Source organism: Erpetoichthys calabaricus, chromosome 13 (genome assembly GCF_900747795.2).
Source record: "Erpetoichthys calabaricus chromosome 13, fErpCal1.3, whole genome shotgun sequence".
Taxonomy (NCBI): Eukaryota; Metazoa; Chordata; class Cladistia; order Polypteriformes; family Polypteridae; genus Erpetoichthys; species Erpetoichthys calabaricus.
The window spans coordinates 39,512,279-39,533,409 of NC_041406.2; the positions used below are offsets into that span (position 1 = coordinate 39,512,279).

Below are 21,131 nucleotides of genomic sequence, written 5' to 3' on the forward strand. Positions count from 1 at the left end.
TGACTCTCACTGTCCCACAGTCCATCAAGCAGCTGTCACTGAGTGCTGATCTAGTTTTGCCGCTTTTATTTTGTGCAGTTGTCTGCCCAGGTCATCTGCTAACATTCTATTGATCTTGCTATTCCAGTGTTTATTTTATCTTCTAATAAAAGATTGTTGTTTATAACTTTTGTAGGCTCTCCCCAGTGCACGTATTTGAGCAGTTATTGTACTTTGTATAGTACTTTGAATTGTTTACTTGTAAGCTTTGTAAGGCAGTTCACAAATATGTGGTTTTTGGAAAAGCTTTATTTATTAAGTGAATGATACTTGTTTGATTAACTGGATGCACAAAATGTTTTAATATTTATGTTGCAGGAAAATGGGATTTATATAATAGGAAAATTAATTCTGCCTCACAAGCAAAAATCTCTGCCAAAAGAAGAATTACTGCAGGTAATGAATTCATAATCCCACTATTTCCTATCCAAAAAAAAGCACATTAAAGTGGAAAGTGACTCAAACCTTCCTGCTTTCACCGTAGGTGAAAGAACCTACACACTAAGCAGGCATTCATTTTCTTGGCAGACACATTAGATCATTAAACTTTTTAACTTGGCAGTATCTAGTTAAAAATATAGCCATAGATAATCCAGTGGTTTGCTTCAGGTTGCCTGCAGAATCTTTAAAACATGGTGTGGATCTAATAAATGAGAATACTTACACATTTAACAATTTGGTCTGTTGTACAGTTGTTATATGACACATTAGAGATTTAAAAAATGTCTGTGTATGTATATATGTGTCTATATAAATTTCCCTCTGCGGACAAATAAAATTCTATCTATCTATCTATCTATCTATCTATCTATCTATCTATCTATCTATCTATCTATCTATCTATCTATCTATCTATCTATCTATCTATCTATCTATCTATCTATCTATCTATCTATCTATCTATCTATCTATCTATCTATCTATCTATCTATCTATCTATCTATCTATCTATCTATCTATCACAAAATAGACACACACATATGTAGGTATGTAGTATGTTATACATCCCTGTCTCTCCCAGGGAGACAGATCTTTAGACAATATTAGATGAGCGGAACCATAATAAACCTGTAACAATAGTAAACTGCTACTTGATATATTTAAGTAATGTAAAGTTATCCAAGACGTGCATTTCCAGTGTGAAAAGATGATTGCTCCCTTAGTTACTCTCTCAAACAACTGACCAAAGTCAACTGATAAATAGACTCAGCCGACTGAACACAGCCAAACCTGACTGCAGTCAGCCCTCTTGAGTCCACACCTCATCATATATTGACCTTTACCATAACAGTGATGTAGTCACCACAAGGGTTTTTGACAGACACTATGCCTGGATCAAAGAAGATCCCAGGAAAGATGAGGAAAAAAATGTTGAAACCTAACAACTGGGAAAGGGTTACAAAGCCATTTATAAAGCTTTGGGACACAATTGCACCACAGTGAGAATCATTATCACCAAATGGAGAACATTAGGAACAATGGTGAGTCTTCCTAGGAAAGCTTGAACTGCCATAATTACTCCAAGTTCACAGTGATGACTCAATCAAGAAGTCACAAATGAACCCAGAAGAACATCCAAAGAAATGCAGGCCTCTCTAGCTTCACCTAAGGTCAGTGTTAATGATTCCACGATGAGAAAGAGATGGATGGCAGAAACCTCTGCTATCTAAAAGTAACATCAGTGCTTGTCTCACTTCGTAAAGAAACACCTGGTTGATCCCCAGAACTTTTAGAATACTGTTTTACGGACAGACATATTGAAAATAGCACTCTGTGGACAACACAGGTGCCACTGTGTCTGATGTAAAGCTAATACGGCATTGGTTAGTAAGAACATCATACATACAATTAAACGTGAGGATATTTGGCTTCCTGAGGATGAGGAAGACTTGCAGTTATAGTTGAAATTCCTCGACTTAACTGGACATTTTCTTTAAGAATATTTTGATAATCTGTCCATGACCTGAAGCTAAAGTGCAATTGGTTTATGCAGCAGGACAATAACCAAAAACTTAAAACATAAAATAATACAATAGAAGAGCCAAGACTAAAATTTTGGTGTGGCTGACCTGAATGTAATTGAGATGCTATGACAGCGGGTCTGAATTAAAACAGTTCTACAAGGAAGGGTGGGCTAAACTTCTTCAACAAGGTATTGAAAGACAGATTTTAAATCATAGGGAGTGTTTAGTTGTGATTAGTGCTGTTAAAAACATCGTAACCAAGTATTGAAAACATGGGGGCAGTTCCTTTTTCACATGGGAGGTCAGGGTATTGGATAACATTGTTTCTTGGAAACAAATATGATAAAAACTGTATTGTGTGTTCAGTCAGGTTCCCTTTGTCTAATATGGCCTTTTGATTAAAGCTCTGAGGACATTTTTGTGTAAAATATGCAAAAGCAGAGGATATTAGGAAGGAGTAAGTGCTTTTTCATGGTGTTGATACTGTTGTATACAAATACTAGACACCTCAGCATGTGACTTTTTTTTTTACGGTAGCTAGAGTGCCAATCCTGTCACCAACCCCCATATATTAATTATATATATAATTTATACACAGTATAAATATATACATATTTATACTATATGTATATATATATATATATATATATATATATATATATATATATATATATATATATATATATATATATATATAATGTACATATGAATATTTATATATAAATGCACACACACGTATGTATATGAGAGACAGAGAGATTGCACAGTCCTAATGCTGCTCAGTGTTTTAGCTTTAATGTGTGACCAGAGGCAACTGAATAATTAACAAGGATAAGAAAACATCTATCAAAAGACCAGCATTTGTTTAAGAAAACACTTCTGCAGTCTTTGTGCAGAAAGATCACAAAGCTTCCTTTGGCATTCTTTGTAGATTATGCCGCTGTCTTTCTGCAGGCAGGAGCAGCTGATGATTTAATCATGATAGCATTTGTCATTCCTATGACATTTGAGTGAAGCTCTTTACCTTTCTGCAGTGATTCTGCTCATTTTCATTTTTCTACTCATAGTATCAAAATTATGAAATGTTTGCCTTCAACTGTTCAATTTTAGAAAGTGCTTCTACAGATGGAAGTTATTTCTGTTCTATTTTGTAGTGCTATGCATTCAGAGCTTTACGTTTCCTCTTTAGTATGGAAAGAAACCGACATCTGTTCAAAAGGTATCACCTTTGCCAATTTAATCTTATGATGCATGCTACTACTGTGCTCCTAATGAACATTTTACAATTTGATTTACTAAAATTCTTTGTAATTTTAGACTCTTTTCTACAGAAATGTTTGAGATGTTCATTGATATTGGGCATTATGTGCGGGATATCGCGGCCTATGAGAAACTAGTGGCTGCATTTCACAGTCTTTCAGTAAGTTGATGCTTATTTGATGATTATTTATAAATTTTTTATATTAATATAAAATGTGAAATGTTAGTTTCTTGTGCTTTTTTTTGAAGGATGATGAATTATATCAAATAAAAGAAAACATTGAAGCTGTCAACCAGAATAAAACTCCTACAAAAATAATAAATGGTTATGCAATTCTAGACCACCTTGGAAGTGGAGCCTTTGGCAGCGTTCATAAGGTATCCTGTTTTCAGGCCACATCATTTTGGATTCCATATCTGCCACCAACTGATACAGAAAAGAAAACATAGCAATAAAAATGGGATAAGGAAATGGGTGTTTGGTTGAATGGATGAATGGATATACAGTGGATTCAGAAAGTACTGAGACCCCTTCACTTTTTTCACATTTTGCTATGTTGTAGCCTTCTGCCAAAATCTTGTAAATTTATTTTTTTGCTACATCAAGCAACATTCAATAATCCAGAATTACAAAACTGAAACAGGATTTTAGAAGTTTTTGTCAATGCATTAAAAATAAAAAACTGAAATATCACCTTGACACAAGTATTGAGACTCGTTACTCAGTTCCTAGTTGAAGCCCCTTTGGCAGTGATTCCAGCCTGGAGTCTTCTTGGGTCTGGCGCAAAAGGCTGCACACACCTGGATTTGAGAATTTTCTGCCATTCTTCTCTGTAGGTCCTCTCAAGCTTTATCACATTGGATGAGTTGTTCAGTTGGGTTCAAGTCTGGGTGCTGGACTCAAGGACATTCCCAGAGTTGCCCTTAAGCCATTTCTGCGTTGTCTTTGCCTTGTGCTTAGGCTCATTGTCCTGTTGGAACGTGAACCTTTGGCTCAGTATGAGATCCAGAAGTGCTATTAAACAACAGGTTTTCATTAAGGATACCAGTATACTCTGCTCCATTAAAAATTCTCCTCAACCCTGCCTAGTCTCCCAGGCCCTGCCTCGAAAGAAATACCTCACAGTATGATGCTCCCAACAGTCTGAGAATTTTGTTTTTCACAGGCTGAGAGTCCCTAGGTGCCATTATTGTAGACTCTCAAGTGGTCTTCCATGTGTCTTTTACTCAGAAAGGTTTTTTGTGTGACTGCTCACCCATAAAGCCCTGATTAGTGCAATGTTGCAGTGATGGTTGTCCTTCTAGAAGTTTTTCCCATTTCCACACAGGTTCTCAGCCAGAATGACCATCGAGTTCCTGGTCACTTCTCTTACCATGGTCATTCTCCTATGAATGTTCAGTTTGACTTGGTGGCCAGCTAATAGATGGGTCATAGGTTTTTCCAAACTTCTTCAGTTTAAGAATTATGAAGGAAACTGTGCTCATGGGAATCTTCAAAGCTGGAGGAGATTTTGTAGCCTTCTCCAGGTCTGTGCCTTGACACAACCCTGTCTATAGGCTCTGCAAGCAACTCGTTCAACCTTATGGCTTGGTTTTTCTTCTTATTGCACATTGCCAGCTTTGGGACCTTCTGTAGACGGGTGTGTGCCTTTGATAATGAGGACCATTCAATTGAATTGACCACAGGTGGACTCTAAACAAGGTGTAGAAACGTCTCAGTGATGATCAATAGAGTGCACCTGAGACAAATGGCAATTGTCACAGCAAAGGGCCTTAATGCTCATGTCAATGTGATATTTTAGTTTTTTTTATTACATTTTTAAAAATAATTGTATATCAGCTCCTTTTTTGGCATCCTGTAGATAGGTAGGGAGGTTGATAGATAGAACTTTATTTGTGCCTAGTGGTCATGGGATCATGACTGGTGGGCAGTGTTAATTCATAAACACCCGAGAATGAATTCATGGACTGAAACAGTAATTAAAGGAACTCAAGAGAAATGGAGTATTGCTTCATCTGGGGTCTGTTTTTGCCTTGCACCAGATGCTTCTTATTTTTGTTCTTTATTTTGCCTTATACAAGTTCTTATATTAGGAATTTGTTTGTTTTCGCATGCCCCTTGGGTTCAGAGTGCAGGGTCAGCCATTGTACAGCACCCCTAGAGCAATTGCAGGTTAAGGGCCTTGCTGAAGGGCCCAGCAGACTAGGACCTCTTTTAGCAGTAATGGGGATTCGAGCCAGTAACCTTCCAGATACCAGCACAGATCCTTAGCCCCTGGATAGTTTTGAACCTTTGCAAGTGTATATTTAGATTAATTTCATTGGAAAATTAATGGATCGATTAAAGAATCAAATAAATAAATCAATAACACCCTTTCACATATCAATATTTAGACTCTGTTGTCTATTATTATGTCATCTGCTTTACATTTATAGGTGGCTAAGACAAAATGTCAGGCATGGGATTGTGTTATATTTAGTTTGAGAAAAATGACATGAAGATGCATCGTTGGCCCAATGGAAAGTTTTGCTCCAGTTCTTTTGAAAACAACACATAAGCTGTTATGTAAATACAGTGCCTTCTATCACCTCTCATTAAGAGACATTTTGCCGTGTAGTAGGTGATGTGTAGTGTAGACGTGAGCTCATCAGAGGAAGCCACAGAGCCTATTAGAGGTACACACTGTGGCCACATCCTCTGGTTTACAAAATGTTTGTGTATGAATGTGCATATTAATATGCTGACCGATCGAATACCAAAACAAAATGCTCTGTGAAACCTTAAAAACTTTCATCTTCTCTGAATTTTTTTATCAAAGCATGTCATTTGCTCTTAACATACTGCATGTCTTTTTGGATCTGTCAGGATGTGTGATAATGTCATTTTGAAACAGGTACGAAAACAAGGTGGACAGAATTTATTTGCCCTGAAAGAAGTTAATCTGCATAATCCCGCTTTTGGAAAAGACAAAAAGGACAGAGACAGCAGCGTGGAGAAGATTGTTTCTGAACTGACTATTATCAAAGAACAGGTACCTTTTTGGATTCACTTATTTTTAAAGAATACTCAATGTAAGATCCCTTTTTAAAAAAGTGGAAAAATTTGAACAGCCAGAATATAACCAGTACTGTATATAACAATTTACACAGTGCTAACTTCATCATTTTGTTAAAATGTTTCTTTTTATATTATCATTTTATATGTGTAAGTTGTATATCAATAAAAATGATTAACTGTAAATATGTATGCGGTGGGTTGGCGCCCTGCCTGGGATTGGTTCCCTGCCTTGCGCCATGTGTTGAATCCAAACACAGGGTCACGGGGGTCTGCTGGAGCCAATCCCAGCCAACACAGGGCACAAGGCAGGAACCAATCCCGGGCAGGGTGCCAACCCACCGCAGTACACACACACACACACACACACACACCCACACACCAAGCACACACTAGGGTCAATTTAGAATCGCCAATCCACCTAACCAGCATGTCTTTGGACTGTGGGATGAAACCAGAGTACCCGGAGGAAACCCACGCAGACATGGGGAGAACATGCAAGCTCCACGCAGGGAGGACCCGGGAAGTGACCCTGGGTCTCCTAACTGCGAGGCAGCAGCGCTACCACTGCGCCACCGTGCAGCCCCACGTAGTAAATGTGTACCAAATTTCTGGTCAATAGGTCAAATAGTTTGCGAGCTACAGGTGATTTAAAATCCTGGACAAATAAACAGACAGCCACGCTAGTGTATTATATATAAAAATAAAATTATTATCATTGTTATGTTTTGCCTTAATGTGTGTATTTCCCATACTATATTTGCAACTATTTAATTTAAAATAAATAAATAAAGCTAGGCTTACAGCTGGTAGTGAGCTTAATTTGAAGAAGGGACCAGCGTTCAATTTCTGACCTGCGGCCTAATGTATAAAACTTACTTATGTTCGGAAACAGGTGTACACCATTTCTTACACAAAAGTCGGGATTCATAAAACACGAACTTAGTGTGGAAATTGGCTTAAAGTTAAGGAAAGTTTTGAGCACCTGTTAAGTGCTACGCAAGCTTTTTTGATGTTGGAACTTTAGAGACTGCAGGCAGTAGGACAATGAAGTGTACAGAAAATTTGGTTTCGTTACGCATTTCAATGACACATCAGTTACATTCTGATGTCTGTCCAACCATATTTTCTGTTGTTCTGTTCATCTGTTCTTTTCATCAAAGAGACAAATAACACTTTTTTTTTTATATTTTGTAACGTGTGTGTGTGTGTGTGAAGTGTGATGGAGATTTGCTTAAACACCCAATGCCGCTGTTTGTACTGGTAGGCATAAGCAGTAGCCAGATTCACTACCATTATCAATTACTTGTACTGACTACCGAGGATCTGTTTGCCGACGGGAGCATCTCTTGAGTGTATAAAAGAGGCAAATATTATAGACAACATATTCAAGATGAAATGACCCCACTTAAGCTAAATCTGAAACAGTGAACTGTCCTTTAATTACAGTTGTTCCATGTACAGTATATCTCGAGCATGTTTTTAGGATTGGCAACATGCTAGTGAGAGTTGCTTGGGGCAGGTCAGATTATACTGCAGTTCACTGCTGGCCTTGCTGAGAATGTCAGGAGTCAGGCAGCTGAGAGATGAAGAGACATGTCTTGAATGAACTAACAACAGTAATCATATAGACAACAGCAGAAATTAAGAGACAGGTAACACTTAGTCAAAAAGCCATCAAGAAATTCAAAGCCCAAATCTGTGAATGAAGCCTTACTATGAACAAAGTAGAGAACAACTTGTGCAAATGTACAAAACCAAAGAGAGGAAACAAACAAAGCAGGAAAATATTTGAGACTGGAACTGACTCACTGAAGTATGGAGTGCCAAATTTTTCTAAAGTCATGAATCATGTTACCTGAAATGAGCATGAGGTGACCACTGAGTGAAGGGTATGTAAATAGTAGGAGAGCAGGCAGGAGGCACAGTGATGTGTAAATGGCCGATGAAAGGTGTGACTGGGGGCTATGCTGAGTATTGCGGAGAAAGACAAGAGGGTCTTTACATTACTGCAAAAATAAATCTTAAAAATTAAATTCTCTCGCAAAATGTACATTTATACAACATCCATCCAACCATTATCCAACCCGCTATATCCTAACTACAGGGTCACGGGGGTCTGCTGGAGCCAATCGCAGCCAATACAGGGCACAGGGCAGGAAACAAACCCCACGTAGGGCGCCAGCCCACCACAGGGCACACACACACACTAGGGAAAATTTAGAATCGCCAAAGCACCTAACCTGCACGTCTTTGGACTGTGGGAGGAAACCGGAGTACCCAGAGGAAACCCATGCAGACACGGGGAGAACGTGCAAACTCCATGCAGGGTGGACCCGGGAAGTGAACCCGGGTCTCCTAACTGCAAGGCAGCGGTGCTAACCACAGCGCCACCATGCCGCCCCATTTATACAACATGTCTTCATGAATTTAATTTAAAGAAGATCTTTAAACAACTCCTAAGCCTTAACTATTGTAATGGATGGCTGGGACCCTTACCTAGCCGGGACGCCTGGAGAAGGGAAGGACCGGGAGAGAAATAATATCTCCCTTGGGACATAAGAGGGCAGCCACCCTGGTTGGCGTCAGGGCCACAGGAACAGAGCTTGGAAGCTCAACCCTGTGGTGTCCATGACCACCTCCAGGGGGCGCCTGAACATTTATTAAACCCTGGACTGCAGCACTTCCGCCACACCAGGAATTCCTGCAGGAAAATCATCAGGGTGCACCTGGAGCACATCTAGGTGCAACATAAAAGGGACCACCTGACTCCATTTGAGGAGCTGGACTCGGGAGGTAGAGGACAGAGTTTGCGGGAGAGGAGTGGAGGCGGCAGAAGGAGAGAAGAAAAGAAGAAAAGAAGGAAAAGGACTTAGCTTATTGTTACTGGTTTGTGCACTGTGTGCTGAAAAAGGAATAAACGTGTGTGTTTTGGGACTTGTATCTCAGTGTCTGTCTATGTCCAGGCTGATCTCCACACTATGTATTAAGGTTAGGTTAAGGTTAGGTTAACTGTCAGATTTGGACACGTATCTTTTTCCAGTTTTCAATGTCTCTAATTATCTTATATATTTTGCTCTTACTCATGGTCATACTTTATGGTCCTGCTCTGCTTCCCAGTCTGTTACATTCTTTGCAAGGTGCTCAAGATACGAAGCCGAGTTCTTAAAATTTTACTGCTGTTTGACTAAAGGCTGTGTGAGGCATCCTGGCCAGGGAAGGACTTGATTTATACTGATGGAGAATGCTGCTTCTCCCACAATTTAAAACTTGATACAAAAGGTGCAAAGGTCAAATATAAACTTTTAAAATTCCTCCTTAAGTTCGGTTGGCTTGCTCTCTTCACATGAACAACACATAAGTAAAGAGTGAGCACAGACCACCTTGGCTACATCAAATGTATAAGACAGAAAGATTACACATGCAGCTGGCAACCCACAACGCTTTAACAGTTTTTGATTATTTTATGAATAAAGATCTTCTGAAAGGTTTGCCTCTTTTGATTAGGCGTTACAACAATAACTATCGTTTGTTTTGCCTTTTAAAGACTGTTATGATCTCTGCAGCTCCATATAAATCTGTCTAATATGACTGTTCTTGTATCCTATTTGAACATATCGAGACTGAAATGCATTGAACTGAAGTTCAGAAATTCACCAAATCAGAGTCAAACGTGAGCACCTGAAGCTGTTACATACCCGAGAAGCCTGCCTTACTCTACAATAATTATAATGTGCAATAATTGTATAGCAAGACTGGTTTAGACTAGGTGACTATTTTGTAAATAATGTCAACCCATCTTGAATGGAATGTTTTTTTAATTCATTAATTGTTATATTAATGTGTGCTCAGATATTTTGATTATATGTAATTGTTTTGGTCCAAATAGGCAAAACTTTGAAGAAATGTCTAATTTATCCTAAGAAAACCTCTTCCTCAAGTACATTATAAACTAATTAGTGTTTTTTCTTGTAGCTAAACCACCCAAATATTGTGCGGTATTACAAGACATTCTTAGAAAGTAAGTGTATTTAATTTGTGTTGTAAAGAAAAATTACACATATGCCAGTTGCAGATACATCCAGTAGTAAATTACTTTCTACACTTACTTCATTGCACAGATGACCGTCTGTTTATTGTTATGGAATTGATAGAAGGGACTCCCCTCGGAGAAAACTTTAATTCTCTAAAGGAAAAACAGCAGCAGTTTACAGAGGAGCGGATATGGAGCATATTTATACAGGTGAGTTAATGACCAGGTCAGGCTTCCCGAGTGACCAGAAGGGGATTTGACATTCAATGAAGTTATGGCTTTATGATACTCATCTTTGTCAGCAGGCCACACAGTCTACAAAGGTAAGTAGTGAAATCCCTGAATACATTTAACTAGAAAGTGTAATGTAAAATTATGAACAATTCACTTGAGTTATACAGTGTGGACAGTAGGGGGTGCCAGACATCACCAAACCCCAGACACATCCCCCCAGGCACAAGTCCCGTTTAGATAAACAACAGAAGCTCCAGATGTGTAATTAACACAAATCCTACCATGCTGTCTTATTCCCTTCTCCTCCTCTCCATCTCCCAGGCGAACTTTGTCCTCTTTTCCTCCCCAACTCTGACTCACCTAGATGAGGTTGAGTAGCTTCTTCTATTCCAGACCCAAGAGTACTTCTGGTGCTAAGGCATGGCCCAATGGAAGCACTTCAGGGTCTAACGGAAGCCCCATAAAGCATGGTTAAGGAATCCCAGCAGCACCCCCTGGTGACCCACACGGAACCCGACAGGGCTATTCTAGGGAACTACAATGTCCAGAGTGCCTGGCAGGTATCTGTAGTGGTAACATCACCCAAGGAAGTTGTCTCTTATTGTCTCGGGGGAGCCCATAGTCTGTCCTGCCGGCCAGGTATTGTTGCTGAGTCCAAACCAGCCAGGACGCCACTGTACCCATTCTAGTATTGGCATCTTCTACCTGTCTTCTGGGCAAGATAGGATGATCTTCACCCTGTTTCTTATGGTGGCATAGTGCAAGGAACCATACTCCTTCGCAGCCGGGTCAACCACCCATGTTTGTCGTCTATCACCACAGTTTATTATTACAGCAAAGTGAATGTTATGGAGTACTTCTCTATTAAAGGACTGTAAAGTCTTTTATTCGAATTGGTTTTCAAAAAAAAAAAATGCAGACTCAGTATTGTGCTAATGTTATGTATGTATTTTAGTATCCAGTTGAGCTTGTTAAGTTTTATATTTTTAATTTAAATGTTTGGTTGGTGATTAACATCATTCAGAAATTAAAATTTTTAAAATTCATTTCATGCCAGGAAAGTAACTATTTACAGTGTCTTCAAAAATATTCAGACCCCTTCACTTTTTACACATTTTGTTACGCTGCAGCCTTATACTAAAATCATTTAATTTTTCTCCTAATTAAACAACATTCAGTACCCCAAAATTACAAATCAAAAGCAGGATTTTATGGGGTTTTTTTTTTATTTAAAAATAAAAAATTGAAATATCACACTGGCACAAGTCTTCAGAATCTTTAATACTTGAAATATGACTCAGGTGCATCACATTCTGTTGATCATTATTGAGATGTTTCTATACCTTGTTTAGGGTCCACCAAGTGATTGGACAAGATTAGGAAAGGCACAAACCAGTCTACAGAAGGTCTCACAGCTGACATTGTGTATCAGAGCAAAAATCAAACCATGGGGTCAAAGATGCCCACAAAGTTTATGCAGGGCTGGCTGCCAGGCCAAAATGAGTAATGGGGAGAAAATGTTCTTGGTAAAAAAGGTGATAGTCACCTTTTCTGAATTTTAGAGAACTTGTGTGGAGAAACTCCCAGAAGATCTATCACCAGTGCAACACTCCACTAAGCTGGCCTTTATGGCAGAGTGGCCAGACGACACATGACAGTCCGTTACAGTTTGCACTTATAGACAGTGAGAAGCAAAACTCTCTGGTCTGATGAAACCAAGATTGAACTTGGTGTTAAACTTAGGACAACATCTACTGAAATTTTTAACATGTATGTTTATAGTATTTTTGTGAGACTGTGCTTCCAAAGCCTCTTCCTCTTCGTAAGTTCTGTGTAGGGCTCATGCACATAATAGGATTGAAAGTGTAGATTTGAAATGGTCTTAAATCCAATGTTTGTGCACTGCTGACAGCTGCATTATCTGTGATCTGATGGCATAAAATGATTGCCTGTTAATCCATAACAAGTGCTGCCTCCTTAGCGTGATTCTCCAGGATCCATGGATGATATTATGAGTAACAGTTCAGCAATCTACTATTAACACAATAACTTTTGGGTTGAATACCACCATCCGGGCACATATTCTGTTATCACAGATGCCATCTTTGCTCTGCAGCACCCAAAATCCAAATTAGTTGTAAATGTATATTATATACATGCATGTCACCTTCTAATGTAAAGCTAATATTTTCTTTATATGGTTACAATAGGTCCTCCTTGTGTGGAGTTTGCATGTTCTCCCTGTGTTTGCGTGGGTTTCCTCCCACAGTCCAAAGACATGCATGTTAGGTGGATTGGTGATCCTAAATTGTCCCTGGTGTGTGTGTGTGTGTGTGTGTGTGTGTGTGTGTCCTGCGATGGGCTGGCGCCCTGCCCGGGATTTGTTCCTGCCTTGTGCCCTGTGTTGGCTGGGATTGGCTCCAGCAGACCCCCGTGACCCTGTGTTAGGATATAGCGGGTTGAATGATGACTGACTGACTGATGACTGGTTACAATACATTCTTTCTGTATTTTAATGCTTGTAATGGACTATCTACAAAGCTCACTGAATTTAGTTATGTAACAATTGTGGAAACTAGATAAATATTTTAATATAATTATTTATTTTCATTATTAGTCATCAACATGCTTGGTAAGAATAAGAAAGATTTAGATTAATGTAAATGAATCAACATTCACGGCATTTTTAAAATTGCTCCTGTGTATCTGGTGAAATTGTCATTTGGCACTGCAATATACACCAGTTATTAAGATCTCATATGGTACAACTGAAATGAATTAACCATGTTCATTACAGTCTCTACACATACTCTGTGTTGTTATTGGTATTTTCAGATTTGTTTAGCACTGCGATATTTGCACAAAGAGAAACGAATTGTACACCGAGACCTCACGCCAAACAACATCATGCTGGGAGAGAGGGATAAAGTCACGATAAGTAAGTAGAACAACTCGGCTAAAACAACTTTACCTGTAAAAATCTATCTATCTATCTATCTATCTATCTATCTATCTATCTATCTATCTATCTATCTATCTATCTATCTATCTATCTATCTATCTATCTATCTATCTATCTATTTTTTACACAATTTTAACCAAATAAACATAAAGTGTAGATCTGATTGTTCCATTATTTCTACTGCATCTCTTATATATATTTCTCTTCTGGTTCATCCTGCCTCCTCTTCAAAACCGGTCCCGCCCACACGCAGCTGACACGGCATTTCTTGATTCCTATTCCTGCTCTTCCAAACCCTTCTCCATGCTGCCTGAGGCCTCCCATACACCCCCACGCCACTTTTCTCGATTCCCATTCCTTCTGCAACAAAACTTTTCAAACGCAAACCTCACTTGCTAAACACAAGAAAAGGCATTCTTCCCAACAAATATATGAGTGCCAAAAATGCAATAAGAAGTTCACTACACAGGATTGTCTGACTAAACACAACAAAACTCATTCACAACTCTTGCAATGCGACATCTGCAAAGCAACGTTTCCAAACCAACGCAGCCTCAGCAGACATACACACAATACTCTTCCCGTTACCACAGGTACTTCTTCACCTAATTCCTCTCTTCCCATCCAAGAGTACAACATCGGGACTCCAGACCAGCAGTGCAAACACTGTCATGCACTATACTGGCCTGCTGAGCATAATACATCCAACAAGTACTCGAGGTGCTGCCGCAACGGTAAAGTAGCTTTACCACCTTTGCGGGAGCCACCTGTGTCTTTACAACAGCTTCTTACACAGCAAACATCAGAAGCTAAAATTATCGTGAACACATTCGAGAATTCAACTCTTCTCTAGCGTTTGCTTCCATGGGTGCATAGATGACTCAACCTCCTGGCGATGGACCATACTGTTTTAAAATACATGGGCAAATTTATCACCAAATCTCTCCACTATATGCTAACACTTCTACCTCTCCAGGATATGGACAGATGTATGTTTTTGACACAGCGCAAGCTACTGAAGTACGCTTACAAAATAAAGCAAACTCTGCATGCAGCGAAAATTTACTTCTCCAGCTAGATTCCATGCTCAGAACCATCAACCCCTTCGCTAAATCATACAAACACATGCATGAAATCGCTCAGTCCAATCCAACAGCATCTGTACGAATGGTTTTCAAGGAAAACCCTAGGCAGGATTTACGACAATCCGACATGTCACACCGATGTTGCAACAATTTTCGTTGGAGAAGATGGCGAACCACCTGCCGAAAGGGACATTTGCTTCTATCCCATTGGCACTCCTGTAAACAGATTTTCACACTCAATATGAATTGCGATCCTATGGTTTACCCACTTTTATTCCCTTATGGAGACATTGGCTGGCACAAAGATTTACAACATATTCCTGATAAAAGAACCACCAAGCGAATAAGGCTTACTCAATGCCAGTTTTACGCGTACAGATTAGCAATGTAGTACTATGTAATACTAACATTTAGTATTTTGCACTCCAGCGGCAAACTATTCCAACAGTACGTCATAGATGTGTATGTTAAAACAGAGGGTGCGCGTCTCAACTATCTCAGATTACATCAACAAGATCTGCGCTTGGAACAATACAAAGGACTATCAAACGCACTGCAAGCAAACGCTGATTATCTGTCGTCTCCACCAAAACACATATTCAAAACTGCGTCTTTCAAGAAGTATTTATTTCTTCTTGATTTCTGAATTCCTTTCTCACCATTTTCCGTTCCTATTCTTACACCGCCGTATGCTGCGGCGGGGGTCGGCTAGTTATTATTATTATATAAGCTTCATGCTCTGGTTTGCTCTTTTATAAACACATTTAATTAGTATGTTCTTGTGCTTATTTTCTTTATTATATTACCTGTTTTCAATTATTATTTACCAAAAAGCCTTTTCAATACTGTAGAATACAAAACACTATTCAGTCACTCACTTTGCAAATGAATATAATGTGACTAAGTATACATTCTTAAATGTGTAATCAACTTGAATCATTTCTTTGATAAAGATACTACAAATGAAACAATGCCTCATCAGGAATTGCTAGGTTGTGCACACATTTTACTTTCTTTAACACTTGCAAACAATGAAACAATAGATGGCACTGTTAAATCAGATTTGATTATAAGTTTACTTAATTTACACAAAAGGGGAGAAATGATTTAAAGTGCGTTTGTATCTAGTGATTAGCGCCTTAGCTCAAAGTCGAATTAATCAAATATTTACTGTAATGCAAATATTTGGTTAAATTGGTGAACTTTTGTAATTTAACATTCATATTGAATACCAGAAGATTTGAATTCTGTCTTTGTTTTCATTTTTTTATTTAAATAACTTTTATAGTGTATTTAATATACAGGTTTAAATAAAAAAGTATTTACTTCCCTACCAGCAGTTACAGTTCAGTTAAAACATGAAGGGCTTTGGATGGTTCAATAGCGGTTTAGAGAGGAACGTGTAACTTTTCTATAATTCATTCATTTACTTATTTGGCTGCTGATTTTATCCTAGGTGATTTATGATATAATTGGTTGCATTTCTTTTGGTTTTCCAATTGGAGTACAGGCAGGTCAAGTGACTTGCTTATGGTCACCCAGTGTCAGTAGTGAGATTTGAAGACACAGCCTCAGGATTTGAAGTCCAAAGCCTTCACCACTACACCACACTGCCTTGCCGATGTATGATTATTGGTGATGTATGCTTGGGCAGTTAATCTGTGCATGGGAATTAAAGAGTATGAAAGAGAGATGTAGTCCAGTAGACCGTACAGTATGTGCATGTAGTGCTGTTATAGAGCAGCTGATGTTAGAGGAGAATAAATTCACAGTTTGTAACTGGAATTGATTACATAAACCACTGGGGTTTTAGGACTTTTTCTTCACTTTTGAGACTTTTTATTGAGTTGGTTATTTGCACCTACAGTATAGTGGTAAAATATCATAGACTTTAGTAATATCTGAAAGATTCCATCCTTATGAGGCAAGTTAAAATATACTACCTACATTGGAAAGAAAATGTTGAGCTTTTCTTGTAACACTTTTGAGTTTTCATTTGTTCAGGAGCCTGGAATATCAGAGCCTCATATAACACCCACACACAAACACACCTGAGGCTTGGCCACTAGTTCTATTAGGTGCTTCAATTTTATTTGCTTTGTAGCAAATATTAGCATAAATTTGTATTGCATGCTATAGCACTTAGAATGCTAAATGCTTTTAGACAGAAATACAATTTCACTCTTCAATGAGAAACTGCATCTATAAATAGTAATGAACTTGTTGCCTAGAGTTGTGCCTTTTCTTTCACACCTTGGGCCGTTTACATTCCAAAAGTTCATTTCATTTTTTTTATGAAAATGAAAAGTCTTAATAGCAGCTGTGAATTTTCAGAAAACAGTATATACATTTTAGCTAATGTACTTTACAAATGGAAACCATATTTCACAACACATGAACTAAAATGAGCACAACAAATTTCAGCTTTTGTCCAGAAGTCTCAGCAACCCTCAGGAAAGTTTGTGTTTCTCCATTAGTCCTCACTGACAATGTCAATTTATTTATATAGAACATTTAAAACAACATAGGAATGCTGAGGCCAAAGTGCACTGACGTCTACAGGTGCACAGTGGAGTCCAATCTTGCTGACTGCTTAAACATCCTGGTATGGCACTAGCTTACCTCAAAGGGTGGTGAAGCTGGCACAGAATGTTATTACCAGCACACAATTACCAGGACATACACAACACACATTGCCTTAACCAGGCAAGCTGCTAAATTAAAGCAGCAGTCACAGTCACCGTGAGATTTACTGTACAGTGTATTCAGAAAGTCTTTGTACTGTTCACATTTGGCTACGTTGCACCCTTATGCTATATCATTTAAACTCTTTTTTTCTTCAGCAAACAACACTCAATGCCCTAAAATGACAAAGCAAAAACAGGATTTTAGGAAATTTTGTAGATTTATTAGAAATAAAAAACTGAGATGTCCCATTGACAGAAGTATTTGGACCCTTTGCTATGCGACTGTCATTCTATTGGTCATCACTGAGATTTTTCTACACCTGACTTGGAGACCCCATGCGGTCAATTCATTTGATTGGACGCTATTAGTAAGGGCACACGCCTGTTTATAGAAGATCCCACTTTTGAGAATGTGTATCAGAGCTAAAACCAAGCTATGAGGTCAAAAGAATTGCTAGGATTGTGTTGAGGCACAGATTTGGGGAGGCTATAAAACTTTCTACAGCAGTGAAGGCTCCCAAGAGCACACTGACCTCCATAATTTTAAATGAAATAAGTCTGGAACAACTGTGACTCTTCCTGGAGCTGGCTGCCTGGCCAGTCCGAGCAATCAAGGGAGAAGGGCCTTGGTAAGCTTTTTTTATGTTTAATAAATTTGCCAAGATTTTTTTTATATCCTGGTTTTGCTTTGTCACTCTGGGGTATTGAGTATTGTTTGATGATGAAAAAAATGAATTTAAATGATTTTAGCATAAGGCTGCAATAAAACAAAATATGTAAAAGGTGAAGAGGTCTGAATACTTTCTGAAACCACTCTATGTAATGGTATAATCTATAAAACATTAGAATATTGACTTCCTAACCTCCTTGGTTTATGATTTATATAAAGAATGTTTGATCTTGTATTCTTTCGGACCTCCTGAATCCATCATAAACATCTTACCGCCTCAGTCAATGTACTGCCGTAGCCTTCTTTGCATGATTTTCAGGTTGATCTCGTTGGAGTGACAGATCACGTGGTAGTGTGAGTATTTCCTTTGATCACCTTCTCTGTGGTCTTTTATAAAGTGTTATTAAAATTATTACTAAATAATATTTACTTAAGTGACACTGTTGATTCCATGTTTTTCTCTTCAAAAAACGGATACTATGAATTTCACTTTGCAAGTATTCAGCTGTGGAGTTGATGGAGGGAATAGGGACCTGACCGAGTTTGTGAACTGGAAGACTAACCAGTGTTTTGCCAAATAACCAAAAAAAAAAACCCTAAAGCAAAGTTGAAGTTTGTGCCCAATTTGTCTAAAACAATTAACAACAAGAAAGCCAAAAAGCACACGTAAAGTTTTACACTTGTTATCCCCAATCTCACAAGACCTTTTATGGGCGATGTACGTATTATGCTAATTACAGAACAACGCTTAGCAACCGCACCACAAAATGGCAGTGCCTGCAAAAACCAAGATGGCATCAAGAAACAACATGTGGGATTTACAGCCACTAGAAAACAACTTCAAATCAAAAAATAGCATTGCAAATTAATTCAGCAATGCCAAAAACCACAATAACCTGTGTTTTTATATACAAAATTAATTCAAGAAAATAGAAATGAAAAACAAAACAGGATCATAACAGTAAGAAGCCTGGAAATGTTTGAAAGCTCTAAATTAATACTTTATATGTGCCAAGACTGAAAATAAGTCCAAATTAAACTGCATTGCATTTTGTTTCATATTTATTTTTCACTTGAATTTGCAACTGCATCTGCAAATGACCTCAATCTCCATCTCTCCTTTCATGTGCTGCCTACTACTAAACACACCAGTGACTCCGCCAAACAGCTGATTTAATCAGGCATCATGTGACTGGAAGTGGTGTTTATATTTATGCAGGCCAGACCCTTGTGTGTTTTCACTTGCACCTTTGTGAATAGCTGTTATGTGCCTCTTTTTAGTTCAGATTTTTGACTAAATGCCTTTTTACTTTCTGTGTTGTGTTTTTATTTCTTTAATTCTGCTTAGGTGTGCACATGACCTTTTTACATGGCTTCTGAACACATAAAATGTGATTGTCAATTTTTTTATCAGTTTATTTGATCTTTTCTGTGCTTTCAAGCATTATTTCCATTACGTTAAACATTTGTTGAATCTACACGTTATCCTTCCATTGCTTTGCTTTATATTTGAAGGACTGATTTTCTGCTCATCAGAAAGCTGCTTCTGGACTTTTTGATCGGGTAGAGTAGATTCTCACCAGTAGATAAGAACTAAGTTCTGAATTTAATGTTGTTAAAAAGATTACTGCTGTTGCAGGTGGTCTGTAAATGTTATGTAGCTTTCTTATTATTTGATTGACTTCATGTTGCCATTATTAAATTCTTTATGTGTTTGTATTTATTTTTGTAACTTTTCAAGTAGAGTTGTAGTTTTGGTTTGAAAACTAATATCTTTTTCTAAACACTGTGTTCCAATGAAAAATTTTCTGCAGATTACATTTTAACAAAAATGCACAATTTTTGGTGTAAAATAATGTCTGAGCTTTTCCCAGGTTGTAGATTATCTTTAAGAAGTGATATCTGTAATTAAGAACCTTACAATTTTCAAAAGAAAAAAAAATGTTTTCCAATTATCTAAATGGTATAGGCCTTACATGACATTGTTTGTTCTGCCTTATAAATATGTCACAGTGACATCTGATTTGTATTACAGCTGACTTTGGTCTTGCAAAGCAGAAGCAAGAAAACAGCAAGCTCATGTCTGTGGTTGGGACTATTCTGTATACCTGGTAAGTTACAACATTTACAGATTGTGATTGTGCTACATCTGAATCAAACTTCTTTATCCATGTGCTTTTCTTTGCAATACAAAACCTTACTTTATTACATACTAATTGTGCAATGCAAATAAATTACTACAGAACAGATCAGATACTGTGCATGCTTCTCAGGTGAAAATGGGGGGGCATGCACTGGTATAGCATGTTGCCACACCTACTGCACAACGAAACAACTTGGTATCCTGGTTTGCCACCCCCCACCCCCAGGCAGACATGTGGTCCAGTCCCAACCTCCAGAAATGACCATCTATCTCCCACAGCCAGGTGTTAAGTGGACATCCCCTTGGCCTGGTCCAGCTGCTCAGGTCCTGAATAATAAGAATCCTGTGAGTCGGATCACCCTCAGGGAATCACACCATTTGGCTGTAGTGCCGTAACTGCCACTCCCTCACAATGCAGGTAATGTGCTTCATTCGGGACTCCATGAGCAACCACTCATTCAACACAAAGTCATACCAACGGTACCCAGGGATTCTCTGAAGAGACACAGTACCAAAGGAGTCCAGTCTTCATCTCAGGTCACTGGATAATATCAATGTCTTGCAATCATATAGCCATATTGGGAGCACCACACACCCCTTTCCAATAACCTCATGACCCCCCCCCCCCAATGCTCTCCCAATCCATTTACTGACTTACTGGGCATGCAGGGCTCTGAATCGCCTTCCAGAGGACAGAGGAGTAAAAATGCAGTGCCGGGGTGGGTTGGATCTCTACAAATGTTCTTTGCTTTTTCTGCTGCAGCGGGTAGTGAAGATATCTTCCAGTGATGAGTGGTCAGTAATTCTCTGAGCCATTTTGATAATGATATGCTGGGGGGGATCTTCCTGTTCTCAGAAGTGCAGCCAGAGTACCATGTGATGACAGACTCTGTGGTGCATCTGTAGAAGTTAACCAGCTTTCCACCTATTAGTGTAAGGCACAGTCTGAGGAGAAAACCTAAGAAAGCACAAGGAGCAGGGTACAAGCAAGGCACCCAC

The 21,131-nt window shown here is 38.5% G+C and overlaps 1 protein-coding gene across 1 annotated transcript in view; it reads left to right on the forward strand.

Annotated features, from left to right (window-relative positions):
• nek10 (NIMA-related kinase 10) overlaps positions 1-21,131 on the forward strand; it is a 149,882-nt gene that overhangs the window by 45,105 nt on the left and 83,646 nt on the right. The window contains 9 exon segments of the mRNA XM_051936095.1: positions 358-435; positions 3,158-3,222; positions 3,321-3,423; positions 3,513-3,641; positions 6,158-6,295; positions 10,294-10,339; positions 10,440-10,561; positions 13,421-13,523; positions 20,025-20,100. Coding sequence (XP_051792055.1) covers positions 358-435; positions 3,158-3,222; positions 3,321-3,423; positions 3,513-3,641; positions 6,158-6,295; positions 10,294-10,339; positions 10,440-10,561; positions 13,421-13,523; positions 20,025-20,100 — 860 coding nt within the window.